Consider the following 27,447-nt stretch of genomic DNA (forward strand, 5'->3'; position numbering starts at 1 on the left):
CTCTCTCTGTGTGTGTGTGTGTGAATGCAAACTATGGTTTACCTATGCTGGTGAGGACCAAATGTCCTTGCTTATAGTGAAGATCATGATAACACGCTAGTGAGGACATTTCATTATAATTCTTTATAAAACAGCCCAAACATTATTTTATTTAAATATAGTCTTTTGCACATGTTTCTTGAGGGGTAGATTTTGTGGTAGCAGTTGGGTTAGCTGATAGAAGATTTCATATAAAATCAATGGAAGTCTATGCAATGTCTTCACTAAGACAGCAGAAAGATGTCTGCGTGTGATAAAAGTGAGAGAAAGACGAATATTCAGATGTAACCTCCTTTGTAATCGTTAACATTTTCATAGGTAACTGTAATTTAATGACACTTTTTTCAGTAACTGTAACAGATAACGGCTAAATTTAACTTGTTACTCCCTAACACTACATAGTCTGTACAGAAAAAGAGAACAGAGCGTTTTTTTAAACTGGGGAAGAGAGTCCCTGCGAACTGCATTACCCATAATTCAAAGCGTCTTCCGTTTCCGCTCGGTGTCATCAGCCGAGCGCAACGTGGGTTCCACTCTTCAACAAATCCTGCAGAAGTTACAGCGAAAATAGCGGAATGACGGTAAATTTATTTCATAATAAGCCGGTTTCTTGGATCACACCCTTTACTTTATGCGGTTTAGATTACTGCCTGCATCATGAGCTCAAACAACAAAAAAATAAACCGGTCCATTGAGCAGCATGGCTTATCTTTATAAGCTAGCTTCATGCAAATGTATCCCTTGATCATTTATGTGTTTTGAGCCTTTACTGTCCATGGTTGGGAGATGTTCGATCCACACAGTGAGCGATCTCAGTAACGTTGTTAACTTTATTGCAAGTTGGATTAAGTTGTTGGCCCATTTCTATGAACGGAGTTGACAGCTGTCAATCAGAACTGCTGATGCGCATCTGATCTGGATACGAGAGCCACTATATACGTTAGCTTAGGAAATGTACCATTTACAGTACAATTTTATTAATAAACATAAACCATGACACCGAACAGATCACTAGATGATTTAGCCTTTGTTCATTTATGAACTATAGTTTTTTTATGCATTTCTAACTATTTACATAAGGTAATATATTAACTGTACTCTTCTTAATAATATATATTATTATTATTTGTATTTGTGTTTTTAATTTTTATAGTCGTTCATGAGTCCGTTGTTTGTCTTGTAAAGTTAAATTGCCCGTTGTTTTCAGAAAAAATCCTTCAGGTCCCACAAATTCTGTGGTTTTCCAGCATTTTTGGCCCATTTGAACCCTTTTCAACAATCACAAATATTTTGAGGTCCATCTTTTCACACTGAGGAGAACCGAGGGACTTAAAAAACTTGCCAAAGAATTTGTGAGACTAGAATGAATTATCTGAAGAACAGTGCGAAATTTAATTGTTCAAAACTACAAAGGGACTCATGAACTACTGTCTAAAAAATAAATAAATAAATCAAAGAACACTTTGGATGATCAGTATTAATAATTGAGCATATATAAACTTTTGAAATTTTTATAAATTAAACTATTAATTTCTCTTGTGGACTCTATTTAAACATTTTAAACATCTTTGAAATTAGCACTTTTATGAGGCACTTATGAAATGACATTTTACATTTTTGAGTAACTTGCTAATAATCTTTTTATTGCCATTGAATTGCAATTGTTTAACCTAAACATAGGAGCCTGATAAAAATGCCAATTTAAAAGAAAAAAAAATCTTGAATAGATGGATTTAGAGGTTTATGCATCTGAAACTTAATTTTGATGATGTTATGTGTCCTTCCAGGAACGCAAAGGAACGGCGAAACTTGACTTCTTGCGGAAGATCGAGCAGGAGGTTCAACAGAAATGGGAGCAGGAAAAGATTTTTGAGATTGACGCTCAAACCACCTCTGAGGAAAATACAAAGTGAGCCTGTTTTGATATATTTTCTGAAGTTTTACACATTATATTCACGACTAATTATGTATTCTTGTCTGTTTACCCAGGAAGAACAAATACTTTGTTACGTTTCCTTATCCGTACATGAACGGGAGACTTCACCTTGGACACACGTTCTGCCTGTCGAAGTGTGAGGTGAGTCTGAAATCTAATTAAAGATGATTTCAAAGACAACATGCCTTAGCATTTATAATTCAATTATAATCTCCAATGCCCTTTAGTTTGCAATGGGTTACCAGCGGCTGAAAGGAAAGCATTGTCTTTTCCCATTTGGACTTCATTGCACTGGGATGCCCATCAAAGTGAGTAGATTAAAATCCTGAAGGTCTGCACCTCAGATCTATACACATTCATAATCAACATAAATGCTGTATGTCCGTGTGTAACAGGCATGTGCAGACAAGCTGAAGAGAGAAATGGAGCTGTATGGAAACCCGCCCCAGTTCCCTGAGGAAGATGAGGAGGAGGAAGAGCAGAAGAAGATCATTGATGAGGTCATCATCAAGGACAAGACAAAGGGCAAGAAGGTAAATGTGTGCTTTGAGGAAATTATAACCTAAATGTTGTAGGTTTTGAGTCCTCACAAGTATTGGTGCACAATAAATATCGGCCGATAATTAATGCGCATCTCGTAAGTAAATCCTGACAAGCTGTGCAAATCCACGTTCATTATCAGCGTTGATTTGTGCAGCTTGTCATTTAACAACGGCCCCGTGTGAAATCACACACCTGATGGAATTTACTGCTGATTAGATAACCGGCTTTACTGATGAGATGCACATTAATTATCGGCCGATATTTATCGTACACCCCTACTCACAAGAGTTGATCCGTGAGCTGTGAATAGTGTTTTTTTTTATGGAGCCCTGTTTTAATTTTAGTTTCAGTCTAGTCTTTGTGTGAAGGTGTCATTTTAGTTCACGTTCATACACTTTTTAGTCTAATAAATGATAATTGTATTTTAGTCTCTTTTTAGTAACGCAATTCTATTTAACCCTGTCAGTAAAGTATAAGTTAGGGGTGTGCCGGTTTCAGAATTGGTGATGACGGTTATGACGCGAGTCAAATGTGACGGTTCATAACATAACCGTCAGGGGGGTAGGGGTTGGAGGAGCAGATAGCGTGTTTCATTTTGTTTCATATTGTCTCGCCACCATCAATTGGTTGATCTTGGAGATAGCGGGTTAACTCCGTGAACGCGGCGCGCTGGTGCTTCCATGTCACGGTTATCATTGTCTGCTATATTTGCTTTTTATTTATTAAAATACATGCAATTGGTTGATGAAACATTTATTGAAATTAAGATAAAATTTGTTCAAAACGAAATTTGTTTTTAAGAAAGGTTTTCTACAAAGCAAAATTTAATGAAGTGGTAAATATCATGTCTGACGATTTACAAAACTTCATTAAGTGGTAAAAACCATGTCTTCCGATATATTGCGCATCTTATGATCCTATCTAAAAAATGAAAATAATTTTTGATAAAAAATGTTTGTAAAAAATATTTTAATGACACGGTTTTGGCGGTTATAGAGTTCTAATGATGTTGTTCAACTATAACAGCCGGTCTCAAGGTTATATACTAACCGTCACACCCCTAGTATAAGTACATATTAGTATAGACGAAACCAAAATTGAGGAAGTGACATCGCATGCGTCTGCGCAGTGCGACCTTATGCAGTCCCCGGAATGAGACACAGGACACACTGCAAAATAATAATAATAATAACGCGACTAAACGAGACAAAAAAATAAGTTATAACAATTTGTTTCATCTTGTCTTGGTCATCGAAAATTAAAAGACATTTTAGCATCGTCTTTATTCTTAAACCACATTTAGTCTCGTTTTTATTCGTCAACATTATTGCATTATTAAATTTAATTATAGTCATCGTCACATGACAAGCATTTACGTTGTGTCTCGTCTTGTTTTCGTCATGTGATTGTCATGTTCATTGAAGACGATATTTAGTCATAATTTTCATTGACGAAAGCAACACTAGCTGAGAACAGATAATTAATTAAAGCTGGTAAAGTGTAAGTTTATTAATATGATGTCATTGGCAGAGTAAAGCCGTAGCAAAGTCCGGAAGCGCCAAGTTCCAGTGGGACATCATGAAATCCTTGGGACTGCGGGACGATGAAATTGTGAAGTTTGCTGAAGCTGAACATTGGCTGGAGTATTTCCCTCCTCTCGCTGTAGAAGACCTGAAGAAAATGGGTTTAAAGGTAGTACAAGTTCACCTTAACATTTGTAATTCTGCCTATTGCTTTGTATTTTGCCGTTTAAAGCAACATGATTTGAGATTTGAGTCTGTAAATGAAGTTTTTCTTCATTAATGTTGTAGGCTGACTGGCGTCGTTCATTCATCACGACCGATGTGAACCCTTTCTACGACTCTTTCGTGAGATGGCAGTACATTACTCTGAAAGAGAGAAAAAAGATCAAGTTCGGGAAAAGGTATGGTAACAGACTTGAAATACATTTTGTAACTATTAATCAATAGCAGTAATTACAACACTGAAGTTGACTAATCTTTGCAGAAATGTAAAACCCCGGCAGAGAAAAGCAAAGTCTGTACTATACTGTACACATCATAATCAAAAATGACACCTAAAATAACCTTTCTATGGAAGTAATCGCAAAAGTAAAACCTTAAAGTTCTGTAAAAATAATTTTTAGGTTGTCTCAAACTAACCCTTCCTGCAACATTGTGGGATTTGATGTTGTTTTATGTTTGTAAAATAAAAAAAAGAATGTTCCTAGAATGCTATTGTTTGGTTTGTTCCCAAAAATAATAACCAATTGGGAAACAAGTGCTAATGTTAGGTGAACGTTCTCTGTTAGTTGGGCAGTATGTGTGAAGAACAGCCCCTCTTTGCCCTTAAAAAATAAAATGAATAGAGTTGAGAAACTTAATAGGAAGGTAAATGACTGTTTACAGCACTAACCTAAAATACAAGCATGTTGTACACATGTTGGACACATGAAGATATAATGCATACAGTGCCCCTTGAAAATGACTCCTTAAAAGACAGAAAGTGATATCTGTCCCTTCTTTTCTGTCTCCTTTCTTGTACATCGACATATTACATGTGACAAAAATAAAAAAAAACAAAGTGAAGTGGCATGTGGCCAAGTACGGAATTTGTGCTCTGCATTTAACCCATCAAAGTGTGCACACACACACACACACACACACTGGGAACACACAGCACTCCCCTCTGACAATTCATAGGCCAATCGTCTATGTGTGATGAAGCAAAGCTATTATTTCCTTCAAGAATTTTCTTACTTGTTTTGATTTTTTGTTACTGTTTTAAAAACCATTGGTCAATTAATGAATTGTTTATCCAGATTTGCCACCTTGGTTATGGGTAGAAAACTTACAGTCAACTTGTCATTACTGAATAAATTAGTTGTTTTGGAAATAATTTTTCTTTTTTTTTTTTACTTTTGTAACTAAAAACATTGTTTGATATTAAATTGTCTTTGATTTATTTTCTAATTCTGAAATATTTCATTTTTAAATTAAATCTTTCTTTCTTGCTCTTCCAGATATACCATTTACTCTCCCAAGGATGGGCAGCCCTGCATGGACCATGACAGACAGACAGGAGAGGTGAGCACTATTTTTAATGAAGAAACCCCTTTTTATTTTCTCTATCAAATAGGATATATTTGTATCTAGTAATGTTCTGTATCGCAGGGGGTTGGTCCTCAAGAGTATACCCTGATTAAGATGAAGATGGTGGAACCTTACCCAGCAAAATTGAGGTACAATCCATAATAATATGATACCAAAAGATTGTCATATTCATGTATCGAGGTACAAAAATGTCTTTTTAAAAATTCTTTCAGTGGACTTAAAGGCAAGAGGATTTTTCTGGTGGCTGCGACTCTGAGGCCTGAAACCATGTTTGGTCAGACGAATTGCTGGATTCGGCCAGATATGAAGTACATTATATTTGAGACTGCCAGCGGTGAGCTGTTCATCAGCACGCAGCGGTCCGCCAGGAACATGTCCTACCAGGGCTTTACCAAAGAGAACGGAGTGGTTCCTGTGATCATGAACATCATGGGCCAGGTCTGTGTCTCTAACACACAGTCTGCTTGTGTTTTGTGGTTTAAAAGAAAAAAATCTGACAGAATGAATTAACAAGGCAGTGTGGGAAAGCAGTTACTTGGGTAGTGAAGGAAATAGAGGATGAAATAACATCCACAGTCCAAGATGCAATGAAACTACTAGTGATCATTTTGTAAGAATAATGAAGTGTTATTTAAATTTAAGTATTTTTAAATCATAGTAGTATTTGTTGTACTATTATTGTTGTTGTTGTTTTTCTTCTTCTTATTTATAATAAAAGTAGAAATATTATAATTGTTTTTAATTAGTGTCATTTTGTCACAATGTGAAAACCTTAGCCCTAAAATAATTACATTTTGATTTATTTTAAAATATAACTTTCATTTATTGTATTTTTTTGTGGAGTTAAATTTGTTGGGAGGTAGCACTTATAACTTTCACTCAATGATGATGTGATTTGTTTCATACTATATCATTATATTGTATTTCTACTATTCTGATTATTTAATAAAATAACTAACAGTAAAGGGAAGGAAAAAGAAGAAACTAAATGCATTAACTACAAAAAAAAAGGTCATTACAATTATTTGAATCTATTGAAAATGCAGTGCGTTGTGTACCAAACTTATGTCAAGTAATGGTTTTCAGTTAAGTACTATGGAAGTTTATGCACACTTACTGCTCTTTTACAGACTCACTCACTCTCCCATTTTTTCAGGACATCCTCGGCTGTGCATTGAGCGCCCCCCTCACTTCATACAAGACCATTTATGCCCTGCCAATGCTCACCATTAAAGAAGACAAAGGTACCTGACACCAGCCCATAATATCGTCACATCACATGACCCCTGCATCGACAAGATGCATCTCTCAGTGGGCCCCAGGGCAATGCTGCATGTTTTAACAGCCAAAGTGAAAGTGGCGTTAGTCATTGCGGAGCACAGTGAAGTTTTCTTATACCCTGGGGCCCTGTTTACACCCCGGAAGGGCCATTCCCAAATGTTAATATTTGTTGAGGTTTGTTGAGTAGTAATGTGTCGTCATAGGAACTGGAGTCGTCACCAGTGTTCCGTCAGATGCTCCTGATGACATCGCCGCTCTCAGGGACATTAAAAAGAAACAGGTGATGTATTTGTTTTATCATTATTAGAATATTTCATTTTCTTTTCTTGATACAAATATTGTTTGTTTCCTTCACAAGAGAAATTTTCAGAGGATAACTGTGTTTCTTATAAGATTGTTATACCTGATACAAAAATGCATTATTATAATAATGTTTTTTTTATTATTTTTTTAGGCTTTGAGAGAGAAGTACGGAATTCAAGATTATATGGTTCTACCATTCGAGCCGGTAAGAAACATTTTAGTTATATGTATTTATTTAATAGTTAAATGTATAGGGCAGAGCTAATAAAAATCTGAACTTCCTTACTGTTGAATAGGGCTGCAAATGTAATTGTAATGTGGTTTTTCTGACTAATAAATAAAAACATGGTATGCTTTAACAACAGCAACATTAATATGAACACAAGGCAAAGTAAATTGCCAAAGTCTAATGTATTCAATTGTGAGAACATAAATCACAAGGGAGTAGACTTTTGTATGAGTGTAATCATAAATTTTTAACTACTTTATAAAAAAAAATTATATTTAAAAATGACTTGTTCATAAATAATAAATTGTCGGGAAAGTGCTGTGCCTGAACAATTACTTTATGGATTAAAGGGTTTCTCCACCCCAAAATGAAAATGTTGTCTCTTAAAATCTCTTACCTCCAGGTCGTTCCAAACCTGTAAAAGCTTTGTTCATCTTCAGAACACAATTTAAGATATTTTGGATGAAGACCGGGAGGGTTGTGACTAGGGATGTCAACGATTAATCGATGATCGATTAATTGTCGATAAGAGATGCAATCGATTAAGGCTATCGATGGTCGGTTAACCGATTCAATGTTGGGCTGCGTGCGGCTCATGCGCACTCAACACGTGCGAGCGGCTGTGAGTGACGGTGACGATATATAAAAGCATCATCATTCATTCACAATATACAAATTAAGCTTTTAATGTGATTTAAACTTTAAAGTACATTAAAATAGAAACAACATAAAAGTTCTTCAACATTAAATGCAATAGAAATGTAGTTACTAATCATTTCATCAGATAACTGTTTTATATCGTGCGCTTTGCAGGGCTGCGGGACACAGTGACAGGACAGGTAGTCTATTCATTCCTACAACTTGTTAATTCATTCCTACGAATTATTAATGTGGCAATTGTCCATGTTTCATTAATTTTGTTCCCTAAATAACCCATGATTTAAGTGAAATAAGGGAACAAATTAATGAATCGAACGAATTCTTAATTCATGAAATCTTTAATTTCCCTTCCCATGTTTACCACAGTAAGAGATGCGAAAACAGTTATTAAAAGCGAAAGATAATAAAATAAACCTGGGAAATTAGAAGGTTAGACTATGAAGATTTAGGAAAAGAAACGATGCCTAAATATACTGAATTTGTGGAAATTCGTGACCAACCGGCAAACCAGAACAAAGCCGCGTAAATAAAGACTATGGGGTCCAAAAGCATGGTCTCGATCTAACATTTTCCAGTTAACCTATTATTCCTCTAATAAACAAAGCTTTTATACCACACTTGTCATAATCAGATCTTATCATTTCTAAATAAATAATTGCTGGATTCAAAACAGCGATTAATAGGCGCTGTGACCGACACATTCCTGGAGCTATCACTGCTGTCACTAAACGTGACGCCGAGCATCGTTCACAAGTTTCTGCATGGACCTGACTAGGGCACAGGTTCTAAGCCCTGGGACAAAATGGGATGCTTTAAGGAAAATTTATAGCCTACTAAGTAATAGGCCCAACATAAAAATAACAATTTGTTTTCATGTTTTTTTTTGTTTTGTTTGTTTTTTAAATAGGCTATGCGAAATATATCCGACTTATATAGGCTAATTAAGATTAACGGATTTAAAACAGAAGTGTGAGCGCTCCATAAGTTCACAAAAAAAAAAAAAAAGGATGACAACGCATTCTGTTTGTTTGCTTTATTTTACAAGAGCACAAATCTTCTGTTTTTATTGTGAGTGTGCACAAATGAAAGTAAACACTTTTGCGGAAAATATATATATTTTTTTAATTTCTCAGCTGTTTCGATCGCGCTGGAGCCTGCTGCACACGTATATTCTAGCGATTCAAACTTACATCGCAGTCTGTTCATTATCAAAATAAAATGTCAACTAAACATTAAAAGGTTACACTGGTCAGTTTAAATAGACCGTAGTATACCGGTCCACTCTGCTGTTATGCCAAGGACGTTTTTGCTCATATGAAGAGGATCATCTTTTCCGTCTATATGCGAATGCGTGTTAAGTACAAGCCTAGTTTACATTATAAATAATAGTTTAACATTCAAATACATTGCGAATATGGAAACATTTCGATTTGTGCCGAATGAGACATGAGCAATAACCTCCAAATAAATCTAGCCAAAGCCGCGCTCGCTCATCCTCGTCTGCACGCATGCACTGTCACGATCTAATGCGCTGTATGCCGGATTTTTAAAAATCTGACATTTTCTAGGACAGAATCCAGCAGGATCAAATTAATGTGAGCAACTGTGTTTTGGTGCAGCAGCGCCGATGTAGTTCACTTAATGTGCAGCGCAGTCACACGCGCTCCACATTTCGGATAATTTTATACAATAATGTCAGTTGAAAACATTGCAATTGTGCTTTAAAATACATCAACGAGCACCACAAAACCATTTAAAGATGCGCGTTCAGCGTTCTCCGTGCGGGATTGGAAACTGTCAACAAAGTAAAATGACCTCAAAAGTATGGCGCGCTCTCTTCATTTTATCAAATGATCATAATCGCATCTATTCATTTTATAATCCTGCTACTAGCATTTTATTCAGACTAAAACCTCTTTAATTCAAGTGAGAAAGCGTTTTGTGTGTGTGTGTGTGTGTGTGTGGCTTTTGCACATCCTGTCATACCGCTGAGTGCGTGCCTGCAATAGACGCATTTTGCAGTATTATGGTTAACGATTAATCGATTAATTGATCGTTAATTTAAACGACGATCGATCATGGAAATAATCGAAATTTGACATCCCTAGTTGTGACTGTCCCATAGACTGCAAGTCAAATACACTGTCAAGATCAAGAAAAGTATTAAAAGAGTGATCAGAGTAGTCCATCTGCCATCAGTGGTTCAACCGTAACTTTATGAAGCGACGGGAATACTTTTTGTACACGAGGAAAACAAAAATAACGAATATGAGCTGAACGCAAGCAGCATATGCTCTTCTGTATAAGACGCCCCACAATGATATGTTTTTTATGTATATTTATGCTTTGATTTGAAAGAAAACAGCACAACCTTGTGGCGCGGCTGACACAGAAGCGTGTACGCTGGCTGCGTTCAGCTCATATTCTCCAAAACAGCGCTACGGTGAAGTGGAAAGAAACAGAGGAGAGGAATTGTTAAATAAAATCTTTTCTTCATGTACAAAAAGTATTCTCGTCTCTTTGTAACATTACAGTTGAACCACTGATGTCAGATGGACTGTTCTGTTGATGTATTTCATACTTTTCTGGACCTTGACAATGTAATTTACTTGACAGTCTATAGGACAGTCACAAGCCTCCCGGTTTTCATCCAAAATATCTTCAATCGTGTTCTGAAGATGAACACGATGAACACTTTTATGAGTTTGGAACGATATTGGGGTGGAGAAACCCTTTTCAAAACATCCTAGATTCTGTGTTTAATAGTGACCTATGGCTTCATGTTCTACCAGGTGCCCATCATTGAGATTCCAGGATATGGGAACCTGTCGGCTCCTCTGGTTTGTGATGAGCTAAAGATCCAAAGCCAGAATGACAGAGAGAAGCTGGCTGAGGCCAAAGAGAAGGTCTACCTCAAGGGCTTTTATGAGGGGGTGAGACCATCTGACTCCAACATCACTCAAATTCATCATTTTCTTCTCTGATATAATACCACAGATGAATGCACTTTCTGAAAAACACTTGTATTAGACATCGAGGTATTTGCTTTAGATATCTGCTAAATGACAACTTATTCCTACATGTGAACAACTTTACTGAACTTTGTTTTACCAGATCATGTTAGTGGAGGGATTCAAGGGACAGAAGGTCCAGGACGTTAAGAAGCCCATTCAGAAGATCATGTTGGAGAAGGTTGGTGGACAAGTTTAGACAAAGTATAAAAAATCTAAGAAAAAATATATAATAAAAAAGATATCTATGGAGAGTGAAACATCTGCTTTGAAATGAACCAATTCTAATGGAAGACAAATATTTTCAGGATATGTGATCTGTGTGAAACATGCACACAAGCGCATCACTACAGTGGAGATGACCATTAAAGGCTCATAATAATGATTTAAATGTTTTATTCCAATGAATTACTGCTAGTCGACCAGAAATTTTTTTAGTCGAGGACAGCCGCACCAAGCAGTTTTGATTTGGATAATCAAGTAAACTTAGGTTGCTTCTGTCCAAGAGTTTCTCAGTCTTACTAAAATAATAATAAAAAAAAGTTAATCTTACAGTTATTTAATAAAAAAAAAAAAAAAATCATTAAAGATTTCCTGAAGGTGGATAATAATAATAAAAAAACTAAAAGGCATTTTACTTGGTTAGAAAAAGTATAAACTAGACATAAGACATTTTAGAAGCCTTAGATGTTTGTACGTCATATAAAATACAGTAGGTAGGGCTGTGCAAAAAATCGAATGCGATTTTCATGCAAATCTCATCAGTAAAGACGCACCTGTAATTAGAAGTATATCTCAAGCACGTGCGTTCAGATCAGGGTTGCCAGGTTTTCACAAGAAATCCTGCCCAGTTGCTTCTTAAAACTAGTCCAAAACTAGCCCAATCGCGTTTCCAGGAGGTTCCCAGATAAAACATTGCTTCCCGGGGTTAAAATATACGTTTTTTTAGCAGGGTTGCCTTGGTAAAATTAGCATTTTAGGGGCTAAATATCACGTTATTTGTATTGGGGTCGCTGTGACCCGCGGACATGAAAAACAACCACAGACTTGGCAACACCGGTTGGCATTTAATACACAGAGCTGTAATTCACTGACGATCTACTCATCTGTTAAAAAATTGCATTTTTGATTTTGATTTTGTGTTAGTTGTCGGTAGACTACGGCTCTGCGTAGTAACTGCCGCTCCACCTGAACTAGTGTTGCCAAGTCTACGATTGTTTTTCATGTCCGCGGTTTGTAGCAACCGCTATACCAATAACGCGATATTTAGCTCCTAAAATGCGAATTTTACCAGGGCAACCCTTCCAAAAAATTTATATTTTAACCCCGGGAAGCAATTTTTATCGGGGAACCTCCCGGAAACGCGATTGGGCTAGTTTTGGACTAGTTTTAAGAAGCTGATCTGAACGCACGTGCTGGGGATGTACTTCTAATTACAGGAGCGTCTTTATTGATGAGATGCGCATGAAAATCGCATTCCATTTTTTGCCCAGAGTAGGGTTAATGACTAAATGATTAAATGTTGATGTTGGAAATATTTTTTTTTTTAATACAGGGTCCCCGCGGGTCCTTAAAAAGTCTTGAAATGTCTTAAATACAATTTTCGATTTTTAAGGTCTGAAAATGTCTTGAATCCTGGAATTTTCCATATGAATGTGTTAAATTTCATGTGGGATCTTAAATTTCATGTCCGACTCGTCATTTTTATTTATTTTTTCGACCGCACTTTGACCAGCGCAACATTTGGGGGCAGCACTTCGTCAGTGCAACCTGCATCATTCCATAGGTGACATACGAGTAAGTGATTAATGAACGCCTTGCGTTGATGGTTCGCCACCACGGCATTTTGCGAAATCGCAAGCATGGGCAAAGACGATAAAGCTGTGGACAAGACCACGATTGTCAGGTCTCCCTATCTTGGTTCTCAGTTTTTGAGCCCCTCAACGGCAGAAGACTTGCTGGAGCACTTTAAGGTAAGACTCTAAAAGTAACATTTAAAATTATTTGAATATGTTAAAATGCTTCATGTGTTTTTGTTATTTCCTAATGAATATTTGGGACAATATATAGATGCGTCACAATTGTTGGATTGATTTAAATTTTTTCAGAATACTTTGCGAATTGATTCTGAGCTTAGTTTTTGCAGATGGCGCTCTAGGCTAGTTTTTAACCGAACACTCAAATGCTCACGACGAAGAGCGCTCGCGCGTTCTGCAGAGTCTGAGAATGTAATTGATATATTGCTTTTATGACGCGAGATTAATGTAAACGCCCCACTACAAACACCCTTGTACTTCGCTTCAACGTTTTCAAACTTTATTAATTGTTATTTTATAGTAGGTTCAAGTGGTGTGTGTAAGGCATCTAAACGCAGTGGCATCTGTTGTTAAAAACTAAACTAAGAATCGTTTTCGAGAGAGAATCGCGATGCATTCAGAAAAATTGGAATCGATCCAGAATAATTTCTCGATTCAAAATGCATCGATATATTGTCCCAGCCAATCAGTTAAAAAAATGTTGTGGGTGGGTGACATCTAGGCATAGGACTTTTGCATTATGGACGGAAGGCAGTGCTGTACATAACTTTACTGTATAAAGCATTCAATATGCATTATGCTTCTTGCATATTTTTTATGTGAAAAGTAAAATTGAATTGAATTAAATGATGTAGCCCAGTTCATAATTAGACTCCAAATATCTGTTTTGTGCTTCTAAATTTTAGGTTAACAATGTTGACACTGAACCCTATCACATAGGCCCAATTTGTGAGCATTCACTATTATGGCTTAACTTGTTTCTCAAACATTTTTTCTTTCAAATCAAGGACCACTTAGTCAATAAAAAAAAACAAAAACAATCTTGACATATTTGGCTTAATGATCATCCCTAATGCATGTAAAAATGCAGGCCATTTTAGTCTTCTGAAACCATGGCTAACTTCTCCTGCTGATAATGTGCATGATTAGAAAACAAGTCATGAGAAGCGAATTGGAAATGTTCAACGACGTCACAGTCCATGTCAGTCATTTTTGGTGGATGACTTTTGCTCACAGACCTCTTTGGTAATCTGGCATACCTCCAGTGGTCCCCAGACCACAGTTTGAGAATCACTACTTTAGACAAACCATCTAATCTGAGTGAACATGAATGAAAATGTTATCATTCTTGAGGTGGACTTTGTTTTGATTTTTTTTTATAATTTCAGGAGGGCACCAAGGAACTTAATTTAAGGAACATGCTTTCTGTGTCAATGGATGGACCCACAGTAAATTGGAAAGTCATGGATCTCCTACAACTGGAACATGCAATAAATTTCTGATCCTGATCTTTCCTACAATTGTCTGACATTCATTAGGTCTATGCATAGATTATTGAATGTGCTTGCATTTATCTGTGTCTGAAATGACATAGAAAACACGAATCAGACCCTGAACAACATTTTCTTGGGGGAGAACCCCCAAACCCAGCTCAAGACTATTAGGCAGCAACATTTACCCATAATTTAGATCAAGTATGATGAATACGTGGGCTTTTGTAATGTCCTGGGGCTGTCTTCCATGTCTTTTTCAAACTGCTATGAGGGGCCATAATTTAGAAATTACCTGAAGTACCTTAAAGGCTGATAGTTTATACATAGTCAACCATGTCAGGGTTGTACGGTCAATCAGCACTTGGTATAAAAGTTTTCGCGCCCCTTTGACCTGTCTTGAGCGTGGCTGTGGTGAGTTGTGCCACACTAATGCTTCAACACATCAATCTGTGTTGTCGGACTGAACATTTTCCTGTTTTTTTTGTTTGTTTAGATAAAGTCTTAAATTTTCCTTTTAGAGGACTTAAAAAGGTCTTAAAAGTTATTAAATTTGCTGTTAAAAAATGTGTAGATACCCTGTAATAAAGTATTAACCCATTTTGTTCATTTTGTTAGGGAGAGGCGCTGATCTACATGGAGCCGGAGAAGCAGGTGTTATCTCGGTCTGCAGACGAGTGTGTCGTGGCACTGTGTGATCAGTGGTCAGTGCAGGAAACACTCATACATCTCCAAACACATTTTAACATCCACTATTTATTGTCTTGTAGTATATATGCTTCCTGTTCAGTCAGATTGTGCCCTGTCCTTGTGATCTTTGAGGGTTTTAGTGCTTTGTTGTTGTTGTGGGAATCACAGAGTGATCTGATTAGGGTTCTGGGGTCTTTATCCGTCAGGTATCTGGATTATGGTAACGAGGAATGGAAAAAGCAGACTACGGGCGTCCTGGAGGCTCTGGAGACGTAAATCACACACTTTGTGGCATTGGGAGATTACAGTGGAAATTGTCAAGTTGCTGACTGTTTTATTGAATATTGACTATATGCTTTGTTCTTCAGGTTCTGTGATGAAACCAGGAAGAACTTTGAAGCAACATTGGCTTGGCTTCAGGAGCACGCCTGTTCCAGAACCTATGGGTTAGGTGAGACCAGCTTATCTAGTTAACAAGCTTCATTGCAACTTTACCTGCATCCTGTTGGATTTTTATTTTGAAATAAATTGCTTGCAATAGTAAGGCGAATTGCACAAAGTTTTCTTCCTTTTGAAATCAACTCAGACGGCCGCTTTTGTTTGAAGCTTATCTTAATCAAAGTCTTTTTGTAAGGACAATGCCCTTCTGTATTTCCTGTGTAATACTCTTATTCCTCGCTCCTCCCTTGCCCCCAAACCACTCATCGATACCATCAGCAATTTTCTTTCTGTTCCTTAGAGAAAACCTTTGATTTTGGAGTTCTTATGTGTTTGGTTCCCACAGGAACCCGGTTGCCATGGGATGAACATTGGCTCATTGAGTCCCTGTCAGACTCCACCATCTATATGGCTTACTACACCGTGGCACATCTCCTCCAGGGAGGGGTCCTCAACGGACAGGGCCCCTCGCCACTGGGAATCAGGTATTTGTGCTTTTCCAGAAAAGGCTAGACAGTTAAAAAAATTCTAAATTATAGAATAAACAAGACAGTTCTATACACCAGCTCTACATAATGCAAGGTTTAATTTCAATTAATGTTAAATTTGCATGTAGCACGGCAATTGAAGATCAGATTTATATCCATTATAAACGTTGTATATATATATATATATATATATATATATATATATATATATATATATATATATATATATATATATATATATATTAGGGCCGGGACTTTAACGCGTTAATTGAGATTAATTAATTACACAAAAAATAACGCGTTAATTAATATTAATTAATTACAGAAAAAAAAAATTCCCGCATTTTTAATAACTTATTTTTGCACCGCGGAACGTTTCTCAATGAATGAGTTTCGGCGGGCCGATTATACTGGAGCACCAACTAGCGTTCGCATATCACCGCGGCACACATCGAGTCTCAAGTATCACCTCAACGCAAAACATATAGCAGCTAGCTTGGACTTTACACTTTATGTTGAACTATGTATTATTTTGTTGGTGCAACTGTTTAGAACTCTTTATTGTTTTGGCCAAGGTTGTTGAGAGTTGGACTTAGTATGTTATGGCCTCTGAAGCAACAGAGAGATGTTTTCTAATAGTCAGTTTCCAATGTTCTGAATGTAATTGACAGTATTGTGTATTACTTAAAAAACACTTTACAGAAGGTTCCAGCACCTATAAGCTTCCTGAATTTCCGAAATGTACTATTTCTAAATTGTTTCTAAATATGCTATTGCTACACTTCATGGCAAAAATTGCACTGGTCTGCTAGACTTGGTTGAACAAAAATAAACAATATTTTGTTGCTTAAGCTTATGTATTCAGTCATTATTCAATGGTATACTATAAAACCATGTGAAAAAAAATTCTTCTCACTGTTCTCAGGTCAAATATTTATATGTGATTAAAATGCGATTAATTTCGATTAATTAATTACAAAGCCTCTAATTAATTAGATTAAAAAAAAATGTATCGAGTCCCGGCCCTAATATATATATATATATATATATATTCTTATTTATTTGTAAAAAATTTTTTGAAAATAGAGCATATTTTCAGCAGTAATCCAGAAGCATTTAGAAAAATCCTGTTGGTTTTTTGTTGAGGGAACCAAGCTGATGATAACTTGTTGGCCTACAAAAATGGGACTTTATGTAGTAAAATAATAAAAAAAAAAAAATGTTTTACATAGGAACTTTATATAGCAATTTAGCTTAATTGTGAGAAAAACAGAGATAACATAAAATGCTAAAATGAATTTTGACAAGTAAAATGTACCCTAATATCTGCTCGCGTTTAACAGCCCCACAGTGTTCAGAAATGATGAGTCCAGCCAAAATAAAAAAGGACAGTATAGAGTAAAAACAGAAGTTTAGTAAAATTCACTGAATAGGTAAACGTTACATAAAATGGTCAAACTCTCTGTGAAGCAAACTGAGAGCACAAATGTTGGACATGGAAAATGTTGTTCCTGACCATCTGAGTATACTGTCACGCACATTCATTGTCACTTGAGTAAAAATAGCAAAAGTGATCCAGAAAAACACATTTCCTCCCTTTAGACCAGAGCAGATGACGAAGGAGGTGTGGGATTACGTCTTCTTCAAAACAGCACCTTTCCCAAAGACGGACATCCCCGAGGAGAAGCTGCAGAAGCTCAGGAGGGAGTTTGAGTTCTGGTACCCTGTAGACGTGAGAGTCTCAGGGAAAGACCTGGTGCCAAACCACCTCTCCTACTACCTCTACAATCATGTAGCCATGTGGCCCAATGACAGGTGCACTGCACTTTACCTGTGTAGACAGTAGTAGTAATGTAGCGGATTCATTTCAATTTGTCACCCTCATTACTACACATTTTCACACTTATCGCAAATTGTGTTTTTCATGATAGTGGCAAATGGCCAAAAGCAGTACGTGCCAACGGTCATCTTTTGCTAAACTCTGAAAAGGTGAGTTGATATTCCGCTTCTGTTTCTCTGGTCAGAAAAAAACAAACACTGAGTTTGCTACTGTAGACTAAAATGTAATTGTGAGAGCCACATTTCTGAGAATTTCTTTACAGATCTCTTAACAAAAAGACCATAAATGGGCATAAATTTGGTTATATTTCAATTAACAGAATAGTTTTAGTTTGTTTCTCTGTGTTTATGAGCACACATGTTGTGGATGCTCCTCTTCGCTCGTCTGATTCAGTGTTTCTACTCAACAGATGTCCAAATCCACTGGCAACTTCCTCACTCTGAGTCAAGCCATATCCAAGTTTTCAGCAGATGGTAAGTTCTTTCTAAGTAGCGGCTCAGTTGAAGGCCAAACACTTTACATGTGGTCAGATCGTTGCTGCAGCTAGCAGTAGTGTGTAAAGTATAACTTTCTGATCCTCTAAAAGAGGATATGTCTTTTTTATGTGACCTGTAATGGAAATGTATGAATGTGAATGCCATAAACCTTATTAAACCCATGCTAACCTGTCTCTGTCTGTCTGTGTTGTAGGGATGCGTCTGGCTCTGGCTGATGCTGGGGACACGGTGGAGGATGCTAACTTCGTGGAGGCTATGGCAGATGCAGGAATATTGCGTCTCTTTACCTGGGTGGAGTGGGTGAAAGAGATGATCGCCAATCAGAACAACCTGAGGACCGGACCAGCGGACACGTTTAATGACCGAGTGTTTATTAGGTACAGACGTAAAAATCCACTGCCTTCATGCAGTAACATAGTGAATAAATTATATTGTGCTATAATACCAATAATAGAAGTGTACTGTTAAAATAATAGATTATTAGTATTATTTTTGAAAGTAAATAATACTTTTATTCAGAGTGACAAATGAATCAAAAGTTACCATGAAGACAATTTATCATTTTACAAAAGATATCTGTTTCAAATAAATGCTGTTCTTTTGAACTTTCCATCCATCAAAAGAATCCTGGAGAAATTGTATCATGGTTTCTATAACAAATAATAAGCAGCACAATAAGCAGAATAAGTTTTCAACATTGATAATAATCAGAAATAGTTGATAATGATTGACATTGATAAGAAATAAGAAATCAGCACGTGAAAATGATTTTCAAAGGATCATGTGACACTAAATACTGGAGTAATGATGCTGAAAATACAACTCTTATTCCATCAGAGGAATAAATTACATTAAAAAAGAAAGAAAACCGCTCTTAATAATAATAATAATAATAATAATAATAATAATAATAAATACTGTTTTATTTTGAATCCGATAAATTAAGCCTTGTTGAGCTGCTTAATTTATTTTTATTTTTTTATATAATCTTATGGAACCCAAACATTTGAACTGTAGTGTGTGTAGAATAATCAATCTGTAAAAGAGTTTTTCTTTTATTGTAATTGTATTTCTTTATTTCCACCTGCTTCTCTGTGCCTGTCTGCAGTGAAATGGGTTCCAGCATCATTAAAACAGAGCAGCACTATGAGAGGATGATGTACAAGGAGGCTTTGAAGAGCGGTTTCTTTGAGTTCCAGGTAACACATACACAGTTACATCCACCATCCTTCACGTCAACATGCGTCAGCTACATAAGCATGGGGTGGAGTCATATGGAGAAATTATATCTACATTAGTCATATTAATTAATGAGAACAATAACACAGCTCACGTCACTTCAGGAGACTACATGTACTCAAGTGTAATTCCATGATATTTTCAGCAGAGTAAATTATGGCAGTGAGGTTATGTATAATAAACAAATTCTTTACTCTTTAAAGGCCGCCAAGGATAAATACAGGGAGCTGGCCATCGAGGGCATGCATAGGGATCTGGTGTTCCAGTTTATTGAGAACCAGACACTCCTGCTGGCTCCCATCTGCCCCCATCTGTGTGAACACACCTGGTCTCTGCTTGGGAAGGTGAGACCCCCTCTACACTGAAGGAAGGGATTGTCTTCTTACTCCTAAACCATAACACTTCACAGCCAATCATACTGTTGAGGAACTGTAGTAAATGGCGTTCTCCACAGTCACATACGGTACAGCTTGGTGTTCCATTCGTTTGTTTCAAAGGCACAAATCCTAAACCGAATGCAACAATGTCATACTTTTGACAACTTTGAGAATTGACATTGATCTAATTGCAATTACCTTTTTTTGTAAAGCTTTATTTAGACTATTATTGCATCCTTGGTATATCCATTCTGGGTTAGTTATTATATTTTGTCCATCTAATTTTAAAATTATAATTTTAATGCTGGAAGACTATATTGTTTTAAACAGCCGATCACAACTGGCTTTTTTTTTTTTTTTTTTTAATTTCAGTAGAAATAGCAGTTAAATGAATCTTTAACTACGCTGCGTAGTTAACACACTTTATTTTCTCTCCATACAGAGCGGTTCTATAATGAAGGCTCGCTGGCCTCCAGCCGGTCCAGTGGATGAGATCTTGATTCGCTCCTCACAGTATCTGATGGACACTGCTCATGACCTCCGCCTTCGCCTGAAAGCTTACACACAGCCAGCCAAGGGCAAGGTACGGACAAGGCTTTTTCTTTTTTTTGCTGAGCAACAATTTTCCCTATTGGGTAGATATGTTGGCCACCTGACCAAAAGTATTCTTTAGTCCTGTACAGTGCACACCAGGGATGGAAATTAACTGTTTTTGTTAGATTTTGGTAGATTTTGGATTTCAAAATCTACCAGCCACTCAATGTTTTTACCAGCCACTTTTTTGTTTTTAACTGACAATGTGGAACTGCATGTGAAAATTAATACTACAAGATCTACAATACTTAAGCAGTCTATTTAATCTCAAGTCTCAATGAAATACTGACATTTTCTCTTTCAGGGATGCTCAAAAATGCTGCCTATGTAGGCAGCTTACCAGGTTTTGAAACAGCTGACTCTTGCTGAAGTAGCTCATTCTCTCAGCTCTGAAGCACAACCGGATGATAAACTGCACTACACTTTTTTTTAATGCACAGAAATTTGTTTGCGATATTCTAAACATTTTTCGTACGCATTAATAATGTTGTATTTAATTCCAAAGGAAAGGAATCACCAGTATAAGAGTTTTTTTTTTTTTTTTTTTTTTTTTGTGGTTGAGGGAACACGTGGGGAAACGTCCCCTGTTCAACACTGTATCTGTATCATCACTGAAAGAAATCCCGGCTCGCAAACTTTTACACCATCTACAAATGAACGCAAATGAATGAAATTTGTGCACGACAACAAATTCATCTCTTCGCGCGATCTTGTATATCATGAGCGCGTGCTATAAAACTAACTGTAAATGATCAACATATATATCACTCAACCGGCGGCAATAACTTCAGCTGCAAACACTGTACTGGGAACAACGCCGCCGTTTCGAGCCCGGTTTACACTGCCTTTCTCCACGGAGCTGATCTGGATGATATTACACTTGTACACACACCAGTATGCTATTTTTATTTACCCGCCACGGCGGCCGGTAGGTGAATCGAGTTTACCCGCCACAATGCAAAATCACCCGCATTTGGCTTGTGGCGGGTGCTAATTTGAAGAAGTCAGCTCATTTCTGTTGAATCTTTTATCTTGAAATCATATTTCTGGTGACTCTTTTAATAGTGTACAAGTCACAGCATTTCTGCCCCTGCTGGGCTTGGTCCTGTAACCGCTGCTTCCAGCTATATTTATAATATTTATCATAATAATATACAATCTTAATAGTTTTCTCTCTATAGTGTAAACTCACCAAACTTTGCACTCAGGAAGGGCCAGTGGCTGTTTTCTTGGATTGGATGCCTCGTTGCATAGTAACTAGAGTTAAATGTGATGTTCAAAACTTTAACCTTGCTGCCTCAACATTAAAGTTTGATTGAAGATTTTCAGTTAGGTTACTTACGCTGAGCTTCTACTTGAAATAATAATAACACTTGTAACATTAAACCATGAGATGGAGATCTCGCACCTCCAGAACTCAGCAGTCCAGCATGCAATCTGACTCCACCCAAACATAATTGACTTTAAGAATGAATCGAGTCGACAGCAGTCATGTTGAGTGAGTTCAGGGCTGTCCCCGACCTCCCCTGACAGTCCACCGGTGCATTATGCCTCGCTTTTAACACGGGACAGTTTCCCTACAGTCTGTTTCAACAGTCGAGCCTTACGTAACCATTATGAGTCAAGACTCTGAGGAGAGAGGCTTTTCTCCGTCCTGTTATTGGGACCTTTATGGTAATGGGTGTCACTTTGGATAAGGAGTTGTTGTGCTGATGTGTTTCAGAGGGGTTTAGACTCTGAAGGAAACTACTGTGTACTGCTGGTAACTTGATATAAAAATAAGGATATCAATTTTAAATACATATATGATAATACATTCATAGATTTAAAGTCTATTTTTGGAAACTTATTTTATAAAATATATATATATATATATTTTACTGGTTTCACTGGCTTTTTTAGGCTACGTCCACACACAGCCATAGCTTTTTCTGATCCAATTTCAAGAAATATCTGCGTCCACACAAAGCGATGTAGTATACATGCCAGACCAGTATGTGGCGCTGTAACTCTGCCACAGAGATACACTTAAATGGAGAAGAAGACTTGGACTATGCGCATTAGGGCTGTCACTTTTGTGATTTTTTTTTTTTTTTTTTTTTTGATTTTTAAGAAATAGGTGTTAATTGAATCGATTGTAAAACCGATTTTCCATGTCTAAAAAAAAAAAGACGTTTCCTTTTTCAACGTCAAATAACGGACGAACGTAAAGACAGCGCTTGAAATGCACAAGTCAGCAATATTTCTTATTTATTGGCATGAAGTTTCGTGCAGAATAACAAACAGCAACAGGAGTGCAACAATCTCGAAAAAATATATATGCAGAGGGCACGGCAGCCATAACAAAAGAAAAACATCACTGCAGGCTTCAACCCGGCTGCATTTATGATTTACTTATGATCAACTGTTAAAAAAATGAAACTTTAAATGGACTTGAGAACAGGCCATGTGTGTGTTTTTTTTATTGAACGTAACCGACACTTAGGCTAGGCGGCACTACGCAGGTATAGTGACATGCGCAAAAAGGCTAGGGCCATTACAAATTTACTGGACAGGAAAACAAGTCGATCAACTTTTTCGGGGTCCAGAGCAGAGCATTTTTTATTCACTATATGTCCAGCTGTTGAGAAGACACGCTCCGATCGCACTGATGTCCCAGGGACACTCAGGTACAGCTGCACAAGGTGGGGGTATTACTGCCAATTTTCCATCACAAAAGCCGGTCGCTGTCAGCTTGCAATGGTCCTTTTCATAACTCAGAATAACCCATAACTCATAACTACATGCGCGAATGAGGTGAATTCGAGTCTACCGCTCCGCGAGACCTCCAGACGCACATAAACGTATCTTTACATTGACTTAACACTGAAATCATTCATGCCAGACGCTCTATTCGCTTACAAGACGTCGCTTTCGACATCACTGGGTCTTATAGGGGCGTAAAATTGCTGGTATTTTCTGTCTAGCTTTCGCAATGCATACTGCACTTTCGGAATTCTTTATTTTCTTTTTCTGCTTGTTTTGTTACATCTATATTTTTTAATTGTTTAATTATTTTAAAATTAATTGTGTACATATTTGGTTAAAATCGATTCCCTATTTTTATTTTCGAAACTTTTTTTGGTTGGTCCGATCAATTGTGCAAGCGATTTTCGAACTAAAAGTGACAGCCCTAATGCGCATAAACCTTGTGCACGGTATTCAAACGAACATGGAACAATACATTTATTAATATGTGTTTATGTTAGTTAATAAAAAGACAAATCTTTCAGTGTTTGTTCATGTTTTTGTTTCGGTTACGTGACGTAGCAGTTTCTGACTAGAGGCAAGACATGAGCTGATGACGTCATAGTTTCAGGAAATATACTGATTTGCTGTCCAGATGTAAATGCAAGAGTGGTGTTTTAAGATTTATCCACTCTGGGACTCGGTAAAAAAAGAAAAATTCAGTTTCACTCCCAAATCGCCAGTTTCGTGTGGACGAAACACCTGTACGATATACAGCAAAACATGTCTTCGTGTATACGGTGCCTTAGTCTATTCAAGATTTTTATTATTTGTATTATTATTATTATTAATAATAATAATTATACGAATGCAATAATAAATCACAACCCATTTAGGTTAACATGTTTGTAGAGCATCAGCTTAGTGTTTAAAATTCTTGAAATTCGAAATGATACTCAATAATGCTACTGTACTACTTTGTGACTACTTTTGACTTTAAGTTTTGGTTTTCTTTTCTATCCCAGAAGGGAGACAACAAACCTCCAGCTAAGCCCACACACTGCACCATCTACGTAGCAAAGACCTACCCGCCCTGGCAGCACAGCGCCCTCTCTCTTCTGGGCAAACATTACAAGGTAGAAACACCCTGATCACAACTTACATATCAAAGTGTGCAAATTGAGAGAATCTTCACATATTTAATACGTCTCGACACAGATTTCAAGAATTGATTTGTTGATTTACAAGTTTCAATGTTAAATTTTTTGTGCAAAAATCTATTAACTAATACTGTGAAATACACCTGTCAGTTGATACAATACTGTGATTTTAAAGGTTAAAATTAACCAGTCCAAATTCAATTGCTATTCATTTTTAGACAGAAAATCAACGCACACACACACACACACACATAAACATTTAAATACAAACATTTACATAACCCATAAATAGTTTTAATAACATTATTGGGTTTCTACTCCAGTTCATTTTTAAAATATAAACATTTAAATGGTTATTGTACTACTTTGTTTTCATGACAGATTTTATTAAAACGTACAACAGATGAGAAATGACTAATGGCTGTATAAGAATGTAATGAATATGTAATACAGTGAGTATATTTAGCAAAATGCTCCTTTTTCATGTTTTTTTTTCTCTTGACTAATGTGTTTATGAAAATTTAATGTCTTTTTAGAGCTAAATGTAATTTATACGACATTATATACAATATATCACATCTTTTTAATGATTGACATGATACATTTCAGAAGGTTGTAATGTTTATTTCATGGAGTAACTGATGAGTGCTGTCATGATGGATTCTAATTTCTAAACATAAATTCAAAAGTAACAAAAAAACACAAAGTGATTATTGGATTAGAGGCCACAATACATAATGTTGAGAGATGTTTTGCTCACACAAACAATTAAAGGTGAAAATTAGGTGTTGCGTATATAATTATGCTGCTGCACAGGGATAAGCAGCGATTGATACAGTTCTCTGACACTCTGAATGCCATTGTTGAATTTGGAGAGTTAAGTTTTGTTGGGCTGTCAATCAGAAACTATTCTTCCCCCTTGTCATTTCCAGAGCAACAATGGAGCTCTACCTGACAATAAGGTCATTGCCATGGAGCTGGGTGCCATGCCAGAGCTGAAGAAATACATGAAGAGAGTGATGCCCTTTGTAGCCATGATAAAGGTAGAAGAGATCGGTCCTTGAAAATGATCTTGAAAAAAATATGATGAAGAGTTCAGATGCAAAAGCCTCTAAGTGCCATCTGAAATTTTCATCTAAAATTAGGATTTTTATCAAGCTCCTATATTTAGGCTCCTATGCTTAAAGTGCACTTGAATTGCTTTGCAATATCATAAAATAAAATATGTTATTAGTGTGTCATTAGTATGCATTAACATTGGTCTTGTTTTTGTCTTACTGTGTGTTTCCAGGACAATCTAGAGAAAAAGGGGCCCCGGGTTCTTGATCTAGAGCTGGAGTTTGATGAGCGTGCTGTCCTGCTGGAAAACATAGTTTATTTGACTAATTCACTTGAGGTAATAGCACCTAACTCCTTGAAAAGCAAACTAAATGTACTGTTCTACAAAACCAAAGGACAGAAAACAAGAAGGACCCTCACTTTCGTAACACAGCATGCAAACTAAATTACTTTATGTATGACTTAATTGATGTCTCTGGTCCTTTCATTCTTTCCATTTGAATATAGTGTTTTGCACTAAAATGCATTGCAAAGTTGTTGTGTTTTTTCTTTTGTAATAACCAAGCTGCAGTGCTGAAAGCACTATTATTAGATGACTTTCAGCCTGATCTCATTGTTAGTTGTTTCCGTCAATAGCTAAATGATAACCGGTGTCATTCTTTCTCTGACCCTCCTTCCCTCGCCGTCTCCTCCATCAGCTGGATCAGATAGATGTTGTTTTTGCCTCCGAAGCGGATGAAAAAATAAAGGAGGAGTGTTGCCCTGGGAAACCGCTCTGTGTCTTCAGATCTGAGGTGATTATGAGGGTCCACTGAGGCCCTGTCATTGCCTCCGTCTACTGTTTCTGTTTGTTAATGGTTGTTCTGGCTTGTGCTGCATGCAGCTAGAGACAGCCTAATTTTAGAAGCATGCCGTGCATTTCTAATGCGTCTTCGATGCATCTTACTATGATGTAGTGTACAGCGTTCATTCAGACATAAAAAATGTTTTCTGAATTATTTCCAGGCATTTGCAAACATTTGTATTTGTATTTTTTATATTTGACAATATAATACATATTTTATACAGGATTTGACCTGCGTATGTATGTATGTATGTATGTATGTATGTATGTATGTTATATCACGCACCCATAAAGTTAAATTATATCACACACCCACACACATATATAATATCTAATAATTGAACCCTGAAAATATATTGGTCAAATGGTTGGGGGAATAAAAATAATAGTAATTCATTTAAACCTTGTCACATGATCTGTATGATGTAGCATCCATAAATGTGTCATCTCCAGCTGTGACTTCTGTTTCTGCTGTAGCCTGGCGTGTTAGTCTCACTGGTGAACCCTCAGCCAGCCAACGGTCTGTTCTCCACCAAGATTGACATCCGACAGGGAGACCGCAAAGACACCATCATCCGCAGACTATCCCGAGTCAACAGAGGCCTCAAGGGTAAAGCTTATTTCAATTTTTTTTTTTTTATTAAAGTTGAAATTGTTAGAAGGTTTTCACTAAACTAGATATTCATAAAGAGATTTAATTTTAGGGACTAAGCTACAAAAATAATTTTTAAGTGTAACCTTGGTATCCAAATACAGGTGCTGGTAATATAATTAGAATATCATCAAAAAGTTGATTTATTTCACTAATTCCATTCAAAAAGTGAAACTTGTATATAATATTCATTCATTACACAGAGACTGATATATTTCAAATGTTTATTTCTTTTAATTTTGATGATTATAACTGACAACTCAGGAAAATCCCAAATTCAGTATCTCAGAGAATTAGAATATTGTGAAAAGGTTCAATATTGACGACACCTGGTGCCACACTCTAATCGGCTAATTATCTCAAAACACCTGCAAAGCCTTTAAATGGTCTCTCAGTCTAGTTCTGTAGGCTACACAATCA

General features: G+C 36.6%; 1 protein-coding gene and 1 long non-coding RNA gene across 2 annotated transcripts in view; both read left to right on the plus strand.

The window, feature by feature from the left end:
* Positions 1-487: 487 nt before the first annotated feature.
* LOC127941891 (leucine--tRNA ligase, cytoplasmic-like) overlaps positions 488-27,447 on the plus strand; it is a 28,902-nt gene continuing 1,942 nt past the window's right edge. Inside the window, exons 1-31 of the mRNA XM_052537341.1 lie at positions 488-620; positions 1,827-1,948; positions 2,029-2,116; positions 2,203-2,283; positions 2,371-2,508; positions 4,049-4,210; positions 4,330-4,442; positions 5,541-5,604; positions 5,692-5,759; positions 5,844-6,069; positions 6,788-6,875; positions 7,116-7,192; positions 7,367-7,420; positions 10,897-11,037; positions 11,219-11,296; positions 15,041-15,126; positions 15,319-15,384; positions 15,481-15,563; positions 15,897-16,035; positions 17,641-17,853; positions 17,970-18,027; positions 18,288-18,351; positions 18,569-18,752; positions 19,484-19,574; positions 19,818-19,958; positions 20,434-20,574; positions 24,338-24,448; positions 25,405-25,515; positions 25,764-25,868; positions 26,230-26,325; positions 26,853-26,985. Of these exons, the coding sequence (XP_052393301.1) occupies positions 615-620; positions 1,827-1,948; positions 2,029-2,116; positions 2,203-2,283; positions 2,371-2,508; positions 4,049-4,210; positions 4,330-4,442; positions 5,541-5,604; positions 5,692-5,759; positions 5,844-6,069; positions 6,788-6,875; positions 7,116-7,192; positions 7,367-7,420; positions 10,897-11,037; positions 11,219-11,296; positions 15,041-15,126; positions 15,319-15,384; positions 15,481-15,563; positions 15,897-16,035; positions 17,641-17,853; positions 17,970-18,027; positions 18,288-18,351; positions 18,569-18,752; positions 19,484-19,574; positions 19,818-19,958; positions 20,434-20,574; positions 24,338-24,448; positions 25,405-25,515; positions 25,764-25,868; positions 26,230-26,325; positions 26,853-26,985 (3,328 nt within the window). The 5' untranslated portion in view covers positions 488-614. The remainder of the gene's footprint in view (positions 621-1,826; positions 1,949-2,028; positions 2,117-2,202; positions 2,284-2,370; positions 2,509-4,048; positions 4,211-4,329; positions 4,443-5,540; positions 5,605-5,691; positions 5,760-5,843; positions 6,070-6,787; positions 6,876-7,115; positions 7,193-7,366; positions 7,421-10,896; positions 11,038-11,218; positions 11,297-15,040; positions 15,127-15,318; positions 15,385-15,480; positions 15,564-15,896; positions 16,036-17,640; positions 17,854-17,969; positions 18,028-18,287; positions 18,352-18,568; positions 18,753-19,483; positions 19,575-19,817; positions 19,959-20,433; positions 20,575-24,337; positions 24,449-25,404; positions 25,516-25,763; positions 25,869-26,229; positions 26,326-26,852; positions 26,986-27,447) is intronic.
* On the plus strand, positions 12,602-14,445 carry LOC127941894 (uncharacterized). Its single transcript, XR_008149165.1, has 2 exons — positions 12,602-13,088; positions 14,321-14,445. It is a non-coding gene; the product is annotated as an uncharacterized LOC127941894 (long non-coding RNA).

This window comes from Carassius gibelio, chromosome A21 (genome assembly GCF_023724105.1).
Source record: "Carassius gibelio isolate Cgi1373 ecotype wild population from Czech Republic chromosome A21, carGib1.2-hapl.c, whole genome shotgun sequence".
NCBI classification, from domain to species: domain Eukaryota; kingdom Metazoa; phylum Chordata; class Actinopteri; order Cypriniformes; family Cyprinidae; genus Carassius; species Carassius gibelio.